The sequence below is a fragment of the Myotis myotis genome, unplaced genomic scaffold (assembly GCF_014108235.1).
Source record: "Myotis myotis isolate mMyoMyo1 unplaced genomic scaffold, mMyoMyo1.p scaffold_m19_p_2, whole genome shotgun sequence".
Lineage (NCBI taxonomy): Eukaryota > Metazoa > Chordata > Mammalia > Chiroptera > Vespertilionidae > Myotis > Myotis myotis.
In genome coordinates, this window is record NW_023416324.1 from 71736778 (window position 1) to 71750018 (window position 13241).

Here is a 13241-nt window from a genome sequence, read left to right on the forward strand (position 1 = left end):
AAAATGCTATGCAAGAAATAAGAATTTGGCAGGCATTTGGGGGCCAGGTGGAAACCTCTTTCTTGTAGAGGCACCCTGAGTTCTGGCCTGGTCCATTTTTTATTTACTTGAATACACACTTGCCCTTTAGCAATGCATACAGGCAGATCAAAGGTAAAGTTTGGTAAACAATGTAAAGATTATCAGGTCAGGAAATTGAGCCATTGCAATCACAGCAGGATTCAGCCCTGCTGAATATCAAAGTCCATTGGCCTTCCAATGTTTCTTTTTTTAAAAAAAAATATATTTTTATTGATTCCAGAGAGGGAGGGAGAGGGAGAGATAGAAACATCAATGATGAGAGAGAATCATTGATTGGCTGCCTCCTGCACACCCCAGGGAATACCCTGACTGGGACTCGAACCTGGGAATCTTCAGTCCACAGGCTGATGCTCTATCCACTGAGCAAAACCATAGGGCCCTTCCAATGTTTCTTAACTGCTGTTTGCTTTAGCCTTTGGCATATGTGCAAAAGAGAAAATGTGTATTTATTAATTCAAATTCTTATCTCTTGGGAGATCAGATCAGTTAAAAAAAACCTGGGACCAAATACCTGACTTCCTGTGTTATTATTTTATGGATTTAAATGGGCACAATTAAAGTGGGCTCCCCTGAGTGCTCCCACAGCCTCCCTGTGTGGACAAAGTGCCAAGTCTGGAACAGCCCCTTCCGCCACCCGAGGGAGTAACTCCAGGGGTAATCAGCCTCCCATCCACCCAACCACCCACCCATCCAACTTCTGATGTCCATCTCTTTGGGGCCAGACCTTGTGGGAAATACCACTTCCTACAGCAGATTCAGCTCTACCCCACCTTCTCCACACGTAGAGAAATGAAACAATAGTGCTGTCCCATCTCCAATGGCACAGACCCATTTCTCTATACTTCTTAAGGGGAGGTGTGCTGGTGAGGACCCCAGGACTGGGAGAGCAACAAAGAAGACAATGGCCAGAGCAGGCTCATTCTCTCTCATGAAGCCCACTTCCTACCACTGCCATGCAGCCAAACTGCTCAGGCCCTAGTGCTGAGAGCCAGGGAAAACGCTCTTCCTCCCTCTCCTGCCTAACACACAGCTTTCATATTGCTGCTGGATATGAACACACACTCCACCACACACACAATATCACACACATCACACACACACCACCACCACCACCACCACCACCACCATGTACCATGTACCACACACACACCACCCCAGCCCACACACACCACACGAAACACAACACACACACAAATACACGTGCACACACACTACACACACATATACACCACATAGACCACTCACTGGCGTCTTTATGACACTATGACCTCTGTGTAAACATGTCTAAACCCCGTCACTGGACACAGACCCCAACATTTATGAATAGTTAGTTTGCTGTGTCTTGCTGGGTCTTGGACTATCTTTCTGGACCTCCAGTGGCCAAACCTGCTAGTCCCCTGGTGAGAACCGAGGAAGAAGTGAAGCACGCACCTCCCTTGCTGCCAAACACACTCTCCCTTCTCAATTCTCAAAGACTTCCTGACTGAACAAAATAAGGTGCACTCTCTTGCTCAGGCCAGGCCAAAATGAGGACTTGCAACCAGTCCCCAGGACCTCCCTGGTTGACATGGCAACAACATAGACCAAGGGACCTCATAAAGCCCAACCCATGACCATGCCCATTGCCAGTTGTGGGGGAGTGGAGGGAGGGTGGGGACAGGCCCTGACCATGCCCATTGCCAATTGTGGGGGAGTGGAGGGAGGGTGGGGACAGCCTCTGAACATGCCCATTGCCAGTTGTGGGGGAGTGGAAGGGGAACTGGAGCAGATCCTGTGGAGACCCCAAAGATAAGATGCAGGGGGCCTCAGACAAGCTGGGCTGGTGGGCAGCACCACCCTTCATCACCTTCACTTGAGTCCATTTTACAAGGTCCTCAGTTCTACTTAGAATGCTTCCTGTCACAGCCCCTCAGTGACAAAGCGGCCAGCTCATGGGCCTCCCTGACCTCCTGCTTACCGTGGCCCAGGAGTCAATCCCCACTTTCCTCGTCACACTTGACAAGTCAGCTGTTTTGCTCCAGGAGCTGAGACTCACATACACTGTCCAGGGCGTTGGTGCCTCTGGGTCAGATTTGGGGACTGTGGCACGAACACAGTCCCCTGAGCCTGATGGCCCTGCCAGATGCCCTCTTAGTGGCCACAAAAGTGCCACAGCAGAAGGAAAGGAGTCAGGAAATGAGGGCCATGTGAACACCGTGTGCTGAGTGGGTGTCATGTGCCAGAGAGGGCTTTTTTTTTTTTTTTAATATATTTTATTGATTTTTTACAGAGAGGAAGGGAGAGAGACAGAGAGTTAGAAACATCGATGAGAGAGAAACATCGACCAGCTGCCTCCTGCACATCTCCCACTGGGGATGTGCCTGCAACCCAGGTACATGCCCTTAACCGGAATCGAACCTGGGACCCTTCAGTCCGCAGGCCGACGCTCTATCCACCGAGCCAAACCGGTTTCGGCAAGAGAGGGCTTTTAATGGAAACCAATCGGTCCCTGGGAACCAGCTCACCCAGGGACTACATCTTCCGTTGGCTAGCTTCATTGCCTCTACATGAATGGCAAGATCCCAGCGATGGGACCACAAACATTGCTGAGCGTCTCCTGTTGTTCCTGTTTCTCCTGGTTCCCCATACTCCCCTGCAGGCCCAGGTTGCCACCTTGATACCAGACATGCAAGGGTCTGGCTGCCCACTGCTACCAGAGTCAATAAGTAGAGACAAGGTTGAATCTTTATGGTGCGTTTTATTAATCAGATAGCCGGCATCTGAGCAGCACGTGTAACACCCTGAAAAGAATGCTCTGACATTTCATTTCAAACCAGCTTTTTTACAGGGATAGTGAGTGGGGAAAAATCTAGAATCGGTGAGTTTCCAGGGTCTGCCTTTCTTCACTGTCCTTGCAGAGACTAGCCCCGGAGAAGATTAGCCGGGAAGGCCGTCTCCCTTCAGAGAGGCCCTGTCCTCGATCTGGACTCCAGGCCGCCTCCTCTCCAGGGCCTGTTCTTCCCTGCAACACATGCTCCAGTTCCCCAGGGTCTGAAAGAATAGGTCTTCTTTAGAGGGCATAGCTATTGAACAACCGTGATTCTATTTCTATTACGTGCCCCTCCCCATCAACCTGACTGGTTCCAGTTGATCTGGCCCATATCCAGAGCCCTTTTCAAAGTAGCCAGGAGTCTATGAAGAAACTGTTTTTTTTGTTGTTGTTGTTGTTGTTCTTCTTCTTCTAAGAAAATGGTTTTTCTTATAAGCACAAAAATTGATTCAAGAAGAAATAGAAAATTCAAATATATAACAAGTAAAGACATTGAAATCCAAATTTTAACTCCCCCTTTAAGAAAATATCAGGCTCTGATGGCTTTATTGGTGAATTCTAACTAATTTTTTGTTTGTTTGTTATTTGTTAATCATCACCTGGGGATATTTTCCCCATTGGTTTTTAGAGAGAGTGGAAGGGAGAAGGAGAGACACAGATAGAAAAACATCCATGTGAGAGAGACACATCAATTGGTTGCCTCCAAAACAAGCCCGGACCAGGGCCAGGGAGGGAGCCTGCAAGTAAGGTTCGTGCCCTTGACAGGAATTTAACTGGGATCCTTAATTCCATGGGCTGATGCTCTATCTTTTGATCCAAAGCAGCTTGGGCTCTACCTAATGCTTTTAGAAAAAAATCATACCAACTGTGCACAAACTCCTTCAGAAAACAGAGAGGGAAATAATACTTCCCAATTTATTCCATGAAACCAGTATATGATACCAAAGCCAGACAATGCCATCACAAAAGAATATCATAAGCCAATATCATTCATAAATGTGGAGGCAAATATCATTAACAAAATATTACAAAATATTAGCAAGTAAATTCAGTCACGCACACACACACACAGGATTATACACCTGACTAACTTAGGGTTATTTCCAGGAATGCAAGAATGAAAACATCTACAAATAAATTAATATAATAAGAATGTTAATAAATTAAAGTACATTAAACATAAGTGCACCATACAGAAAAAGCTCTTGATATAACACATCTGTTGATGATATAAAATTTCACAACCTAGAAAAAAGAAACACCCTTAATATGATAGAGAGCACTGATGAACCTTAGAACTAATCCATACTTAATTCATACCAAATACTTTCCCCTTAAGATGGGGGCTAAGGGAAAATGTTCACTTCAAAAGTGCATTCCACATGTTACTAAATTTCCAGCCAATACAGTAAAGCAAAAAATAGAAATTAAAACCATATTAATTTGAAAATGAAACTATTAATTTGCAGGAAACATGATCCTAGCAAATCTGATAAAGCTAACAGAAATAATAAGATAGCTTAGCAAGATGGTAAGATATACAACCAATATAAAACACTCAATTATATTTCTATACACTAGTAATAAAGAGCCTGAAAACAGTACTAAGAAATCTATACCATTCACAATAGCACCAAAAATAATAAAATGATAAAAACGTGCACAATCTGTCTGCACTTAAAGCTTCAAACTATTGCTGAGAGAAATTAAACACAGACAAAATAAATGGAAAGGTTTGTAATATTTATGGATTGGAACGACTCAGCATTGTCTTATAGAAAAGTTGCCCCAAATTGATCTATAGATTTTCCATGATCTCTATTGAATTCCCAGCTAGTTTTTGTTTTTCTTTTTAAAAAATCTGATCATAAAGTGTATATGAAAATTCAGAGGACTTAGAGTGGCCAAAATGATTTAGAGAATGAGCACAAAATTGGAGGACTTAGAGTACCTGACTTAAAGTTGGTGCCACGGTTCCCAGATCTGACCCAGAAGATCGTTATAACTTCCCTATAAAGCCAGAGTAATAAAGACGATGGGACTGGTGTAAGGAGACATGTAGAGATCAAATGGAACAGAATAGAAACTCCAAAAAATAAACCTTTATTTTTTGGGTCAATGGATTTTAAATAAAGTTGTGAACGTAATTCAAAGGGGAGAAGTGAGAGTGCTTTAGTAAATGGTGCTGGAACATTAGACAACCATAGCAGCCCCCACCCAAAGATTTAGCTTTCTGCCCAACTTCAGAGCCCACACAAAAATAACTCAAGATTGGTCACAGACCTAAATTTCAGATCTAAACTATAACACTTCAGATGAAAAACAATAATCTTTGTGATGTTGAGTTAGGCAGAGAAAAAAATGGAAAACTGTACTTCTTCAAAATTAAAATCATTTGCTCTTCAAAAGTCACCATTAAAAACATAAAAACATAAGTCACAGACTGGATTAACATATTAGCAAAAAATATTCTGTATGCAGAATGTTTATAGAACTTCGAAGATTCATTAATAAGGAAAAACAACCTAATTGTTGAAATAGGGAAAGACTTGAACAAACTGTTCACCAAAATAGCACATAAAGATATGCTCAGATCATTGGACAGTAGGTAAATATCAATTAAAACTGCAGTAGTTTACCATTGCATGTCCACTGGAAGAGCTACTACCAAAACAATGACCAACACCAAGTGTTTAAAATGTAGAAGAATTGGAAGTTTCACATAATCTTAGTGAAAATATAAATTACTCCACATTGAAACAAAGATTGGCAGTTTTTTCAAAATGGAAATATATATTTATCAATGAACCAGCAATCACAAATAGTGAAAACACAGGTACATATAGCATGTGAGTTGGGAAGACAAATCCTGTCCCCAGAGTGAGATCTACACTAGATTAGATGGATTTAATTGATATTTGCGGAACATTTTATTCCCAAAGAGCAGAATATACATTCTTTAAAAATTAAAAAAATATATTTATTTTTGAGAGTCTTACAGATGTCCCTGCCCTTCCCCTTTGCCCCTGTCCACCTGGTTCATGCCCTGCCCCAGGCCTTCACCACCCTATTGTCTGTGTCCATATCTACACTAATAAAAGAGAAACATGGTAATTGGCATACAACCGCTACCCTTTTCATTGGCTAATCAGGGAGATATGCAAATTAACTGTCAGCCAAGATGGCGGTAAGATGGCGGTTAATTAGCATATGTAGGCACAATGCAGGGAGGCGAAAGGGAAAGCAGGAAGAAGCCCCCTGCCACTGACAGTGATCGGAAACCCAGGGGGGAGCTAAGAGCTGGGGGACAGGGCAAAGGCAGCCCTGGGGGCCTCCTTTGCCCTGACCCCCAGCCATGATGGGAGAATCGGGCGCCTTTGCCACCCTGGCCAGTGATAGCAGGAAGTAGGGGTGGAGCTAGCGATGGGAGCTGGGCACAGTCAAAGCTGGCAGTCCCGGGAGTTAGGGGTCCCTTGCCTGGGCCTAAAGCGGAGCCCGCAATTGCGGGCCGCTGCTGCTGCGGGTCCCCGCTGCCTGGGCCTGACGCCTCGGCCAGAGGCATTAGGCCTGGGCAGGGGCGGAGCCTGCAATCGCGGGGAGCTGGGGGTCCCCTGCCCAGGCCTGACACCTCTGCCGGAGGCCTCAGGCCTGGGCAAGGGGCCGATCCGGTGATCGGCGATTGGAGGGTGATGAGGGTCAACTCCTCTGGCTGAGGCATCAGGCCTGGGTGGGGGGTGGAGCCAGCAATCGGAGGGGTCTGGGGGTCCCCTGCCCAGGCCTGATGCCTGGGCCAGAGGCATCAGGCCTGGGCTGGGGGCAGAACCAGAGATGGGAGGAAATGAGGGTCCCCTGCCCAGGCCTGACACCTCTAGCAGAGGGGTCAGGCCTGGGCAAGGGGCCGATCCTGCGATTGGAGGGTGATGGGGGTCAACTCCTAAGGGCTCCCAGTATGTGAGAGGGGGCAGGCTGGGCTGAGAGACACTACCCCCCCCCCCCACCCAGTGCACGAATTTCATGCACCGGGCCCCTAGTATGCATATAAGATCTTATAATCTCTCCCCATCCTCTCTCCCCGCTTCCCTCTGAGATTCACCGGTCTGTTCTATGCTTCCATGCCTCTGCTTCTATTTCATTCATCAGTTTATTTTGTTCATTAGATTCCTTGTTCATTTATTTTGATTTTTAGATTCAATTGTTGATAGAAAGGTATTTATTGCCTTTTTATTGCCCATTTCCTCCTCCTCCTCCTCCTCCTCCTCCTCCTCCTCCTCCTCCTCCTCCTCCTCCTCCTCCTCCTCCTCCTCCTTCTCCTCCTCCCCATCCTCCTCCCCTTCTTCTTCTTCTTCTTCTTCTTCTTCTTCTTCTTCTTCCTCTTCCTCTTCCTCTTCCTCTTCCTCTTCTTCTTCCTCTTAAAGAATACCCTTCAACATTTCATGTAATACCAATTTGGTGGTGATGAGCTCCTTTATCTTTTTCTTGTTTGTGAATCTCTTTATCTCACCTTCAATTCTAAATGATAGTTTTGCTGGGTAATCTTGGTTGTAGATCTTTGCTTTCATCACTTTGAATATTTCTTACCACTCCCTCCTGGCCTCCAAATTTTCTGGTGAGAAATTAGCTGATAGTCATATGGACACTCCTGTGGGTAACTAATTGCTTTTCTCTTGCTGCTTTTAAAATTCTCTGTCTTTAACTCTTGGAATTTTAATTATAATGTGTCTTGGTATGGGCCTCTTTGGGTCCCGTTTGGGACTGTCGGCGCTTCCTGGACTTGTAAGTCTATTTCTTTCACAAGGTAGAAGTTTTCTGTCATTATTTCTTTAAATAGGTTTTCAATATTTTACTCCCACTCTTCTCCTTCTGGCATCCCCATAATGTGAATTGGTATGCTTGAAGTTGTCCCAGAGGCTCCTTATACTATCTTCATATTTTTGGATTCTTTTTTCTCTTCTGATTGGGTGTTTTTTGTTTCCTCATATTCCAAATTGTTGATTTGATTCTCTAAATCCTCTACTCTACTGTTAAATCCCTTTAAATTATTCTTTATTTCAGTTAGTGTATGCTTAATTTCTGACTGGTCCTTTTCATGTCTTTGAAATTCTCACTAAGATCCTTGAAAATCTCACTAAGCCCTTGAAGCTCTCTTTGAGTCACTTGAAGCTCTCAAGATCCTTGAATAACCATTGTTTTGAACTCTGTATCCAGTAGTTTGCTTGCTTCCATTTCATTTAATTCTCTTTCAGGAGATTTCTTCCATTCTTTCATTTGTGACATGTTTCTATGTGTCCACATTTTGGCTGCTTTCCTGTGTTTATTTATATATATTAGGTAGAGATGTTTTGTCTCCTGGAGTTGGGAGAGAGGCCTTGTGTAGTAGTTGTCATGTAGGGCCCAGTGGCTCAGTCTCCCCAGTCACCTGAGCTGGGCACTCTAGGTGTACCCCTGTGTGAGCTGTGTGCATAGTCTTGTTGAAGTTGAGCCTTGATTGCTGTTGGCATCACTGGGAGTTGATTTCCAAGTCAATTGGCTGTGAGAGTCATCAGCAACTACAGTGGAAGAGCTGCTGTGCAGGAGACACCCCTATGAAGCAGAACTTGCTTCAGTGGGGTGTTAGTGCTTACTGAGTCTGTCCCTTGAATGTGTTGCTTATGGATATGTAGATTTGTAACCTGGTATGGTCTGAAGCTGTCCACGGGTGCATTGGCTCTAGGGCCTCCCGGGAGGTACAAAGTCAGCCACTGCCTGGGGCCACCCAGCAGGAACTACCAACCGATCTGCAATGGCTGATTTTTGTACTGGGCTTGGAAGTGCCCAGGCGAGGCCTAGCTGGGCACTAGTGCTGGGTCTTGGGCCTCTTATTAATAGGTATGGGGCATGCTGATGCCAGCAGCTGCTTGTTTAAGAGATTTTAGGAAAGTCTGAAACCTTAGCAAGGACAGGCCATCGAATGGAAAAGCCTTTGTAAACACCTTGGGTGGGGTTGTAAGTTAGATGGGGCAGGGTCTCAGGGAATCATCAGGATGGAGGGAACAGTGTCAGCCAGGCTAATGGAAACTCAGATATAGCTGCCAGTCAGCTCTACAAAGGGGGTAATCCCAGCCCAGGAACAATGACCACCGGGATTACCTCCATCTGGGAGTAAGCCATCCCCAAGTTTGCTTCCCTGATGCCAAACAATCCAGTTCCTCTCTGTATGTCCATGGTTCCTCCAATGCTGCTGCCTAGTGCTGGAGATCAGAGGGAAAGGGACTGTGTAAGTTTGTGCACCAGCCCTTTATGAGGGACTCCCTCAGTCTCCAGTAGTCTCCTTGTCATTCAGCCACTGTCCCTACTGTTTTTAAAAAATACATATATTTTATTGAATTTTTACAGAGAGGAAGGGAGAGGGATAGAGAGTCAGAAACACTGATGAAAGAGAAACATCTATCAGCTGCCTCCTGCATACCTCCTACTGGGGATGTGCCCGCAACCAAGGTACATGCCCTTGACCAGAATTGAACCTGGGACCGTTCAGTCCACAGATCGATGCTCTATCCACTGAGCCAAACCAGTTCGGGCCCCACTGGTTGTTATAGCCTAAAGTTACAGGAACATCTCTTCCCACTCCTGGAACCCTGGGCTGGGTGTCTGTTGTGGGGCTGGGATCACTTGCTTCTCACAGGAGGCCTCAGCAGCCAAGATATCCCTCCTAATTAAAAACACTCCACACTTGGGTGTCGGACCAGCCATTCTACTCCTCTGCCCATCCTACCGGTCTTGATGTACATTCTTCTTTACGTCTCTAGTTGCAGAACTTTCATTCAGCCAGTTTTCAGGCAGTTCTGAATGATGGTTGTTTTGTATTATAGCTGTTATTTTGATGTGGTTGTGGGAGGTGATGAATACTGGTGTTTACTTACACTGCCATCTTGGTTCTCTCTCAGAAATACATTCTTCGCAAGTGCACATGGAACATTCTCAAAGATAACCACATGTTAGGACACAAAATAACTCAATATATTTAAGAAGACTGAAGTCATATCAAGCATTTTCTCAGATCATAATGGCATGAGACCAGAAATCAACTATAATTTAAAAAACTCAAAACATTCAAACACATGGAGCCTAAATAGCATGTCATTAAACCATAAATAGGTTAACAATGAGATCAAGGAAGAAACAAGTATTACCTGAAGCAATGAAAATAAATACACAACAACTTGAAATCTGTGGGACAGAGTGAAAGCAGTCCTGGGAGGGGAGACTCATAGCATTACTGGTCTGCCTCAAGAAGCAAGAACAATCTCAAATAAACTATCAAACCCTTTGTCTAAACGAACTAGAAAAAGAACAACAAACAACGCCGAGAGTAAGTAGAAGGAAGGAAATAATAAAGATCAGAGGAGAAATAAATGACATAGAGACTAAAATAACCCCAATACAAATAAGCAACGAAACCAAGAGCTTGTTCTTTGAAAAGATAAACAAGATTAATGATCTTTCAACTACCCTCATCAAGAAATAGAGGACCCAAGTAAATAAAATCAGAAATGAAAGAGGTGAAGTAACAACTGACATCACAGAAATACAAAAGATTGTAAGAAAATACTATGAACAACTATATGTCAACAAATTGGACAACTGGGGTGAAATGAATAAATTCCTAGAAATATACAATCTTCCAAAACTGAATCAGAAAGAATCAGAAAACCTGAATAGAACAATTACAACTAACAAAATTGAAGCAGTAATACAAAAAACTCCCAGTATACAAAAGTCCTGGAATCAATGGGCAAAAACCAAACAATTTCCAAAGCATATAAATCACTTATACACCAGGAAAACAAAAAAATCCAATTAAAAAATGGGCAAACGACCTGAATGGACATTTCTCCAAAGAGGACATACAGATCGCCAATAGACATGAAAAAATATTCAATGTCACTAATTATCAGAGAGATGCAAATTAAAACCAGAATGAGATAGTACCTCACAGCAGTCAGAATGGTTACCATCAATAAATCAACAAACAACAAGTGCTGGTGAGGATGTGGAGAAATAGGAACGCTTGTGCACTGCTGGTGGGAATGCAGACTGGTGCAGCCACTGTGAAAAATAGTATGGAGTTTCCTCAAAAAAATTAAAAATGAAACTGCCTTCACATCCAGTGATCCCATTTCTGGGAATTTATCCTAAGAATTTCCAAACATGAATCAGAAAGAACATATGCACCTCTATGTTCATTCCAGCATTATTTATAATAGCGAAGATCTGGAAATAGCCAAGTGCCCATCAGCCGATGAGTGGATAAAAAAGCTGTGGTACATTTATACCATAGAATACTATGCAGCTGTGAAAAAAGAAGGAAATCTTACCTTTCACAACAGCATGGATGAGCCTGGAGATTATTATGTCAAATGAAATGAGCCAGGCAGAGAAAGACAAATATATATATGATCTCACTTATCCTATCTAATAAAAGAGAAACATGGTAATTAGCGTACGACCACTACCCTTCCCATTGGCTAATCAGGGCAATATGCAAATTAACTGCCAGCCAAGATGGCGGCCGGCAGCCAGGCAGCTTGAAACTAACATGAGGCTTGCTTGCTTCAGTGATGGAGGAAACCAACGTTCCCCGCCTGCCTTGCCGGCCTCTGAGCCTGCAGTTTGAAACATTGTAACAAATATAGAAGCTAAACAAAACCCCAGAAACCTGCTTTCAGTGAGCCGGGATCTCAGAGCTGGAGTTATACATTGTTTCGATTATAGAACCAAAACAAACCAGATACCTGCTTTCAGCAGCAGAGGCCTAAGAGCTGGAGCCTCAGAGCTAAAGCTGGCCCAGAATAAAAAAAAAAAAAGAAAAAAAGGAGCAGTTGGGAGCTTCAGTCACCCGCCAGCCTGAAAACAGCCCTCAGCCACTCACCCAGACTGGCCAGGCACCCCAGTGGGGACCCCCACCCTGAAGGGGGTGTGACCAGCTGCAAACAGCCATCATCCCCTCACCCAGGCTGGCCAGGCACCCCAGTGGGGACCCCCACCCTGATCCAGAACACCCTTCAGGGCAAACCAGCCGGCCCCCACACGTCCACTAGGCCTCTATCCTATATAGTAAAAGGGTCATATGCCTCCCAGCATCAGGATCAGCGGAGCCGCAAGGCCTCCCTTCACCGGGATCAGCGTGACAGGGGGAAGCGCCCAAACCCCCTGATCGCCCTGCGGCTCTGTGTGTGACAGGTGGTGGGGCCACAACCTCCCTATCAGCCCTGCTTTGTTTGTGACAGGGGAAGGCGCCCCAACCCCTGATCAGCCCTGCTCTATGCCTGATAGGGGGAGCTCCCCAAACCCCTGATCGCCCTGCGGCTCTGTGTGTGACAGGGTGCGGTGCCTCAACTCCCTGATCGGCCCTGCTCTGTGGGTGATAGAGGGCGGCACCCCAACCGCCCCCCACGGGCCCTGCTCTGTGTGTGATGGGGTAGAGCCATAACCTCCCCATCGATCCTGCCCTGAGTGTGACAGGGTGTGGCACCCCAACCCCCTGATGGGCCCTGCTCTGTGAGTGACAGGGGCAGCGCCCCAACCCCCTGATTGGCCCTGCTCTGTGCGTGACAGGGGGTGGCGCCACAGCCTCCCCATCGACCCTGCCTTGAGTGTGACAGGGGGAGGTGCCCCAACCCCCCAATCAGCCCTACCCTAAGTGTGACTGAGGGTGGCATCGCAACCTCCCAATCCGCCCTGCTCTGTGCATGTCAGGGGCGGCGCCCCAACTCCCCAATCGGCCCTGCTCTGAGCCCGACCAGGGGCTGCACCTAGGGATTGGGCCTGCCCTCTGCCACCCGGGAGCAGGCCTAAGCCAGCAGGTCGTTATCTCCCGAGGGGTCCCAGACTGGGAGAGGGCACAGGCCGGGCTGAGGGACCTCCCCTTCCCCCCGAGTGCACAAATTTTTGTGCACCGGGCCTCTAGTATATATATAATCTAATGAACAATATAAATTGATGAATAAAATAAAATAGAAACCAAGGCATGGGTTCATGGAACAGACTGACAGCTGTCAGAGGGTTGGGGGGAGGAGGGACTGTAAGAAAGACGGCAAAGGGATGAGCCAAAGAACATCCATGCACAGACACAGACAACAGTGTGGTGATGGCCAGAGGGAGGGTGGGGTGGGGTTGGGTGGAGGGAGCTGGGCAAAGTGTGTGTGTGTGTGTGGGGGGTGGGGGGGTGCGGGGTAATGGGGATCTGTAATAGTGTCAACAATGAAAATGAAGTTTAAAAAACTGGGGAAAATCTACATGTGTAACACAAGAGGACTGTTCAATAAATTTGGATACATATATTCAACGGTATGCTATATTGCTATTAAATATA

The 13241-nt window shown here is 45.6% G+C and overlaps 1 protein-coding gene across 2 annotated transcripts in view; it reads right to left on the reverse strand.

Annotated features, from left to right (window-relative positions):
* Window positions 1-2817: 2817 nt before the first annotated feature.
* The window catches only part of ABCA4 (ATP binding cassette subfamily A member 4), a 130580-nt gene continuing 120156 nt past the window's right edge, over window positions 2818-13241 (reverse strand). For both annotated transcript variants that reach the window (XM_036351686.1, XM_036351688.1), the window contains one exon: window positions 2818-3111. In XM_036351686.1, the coding sequence (XP_036207579.1) occupies window positions 2998-3111 (114 nt within the window). In that variant the 3' untranslated portion in view covers window positions 2818-2997. The remainder of the gene's footprint in view (window positions 3112-13241) is intronic.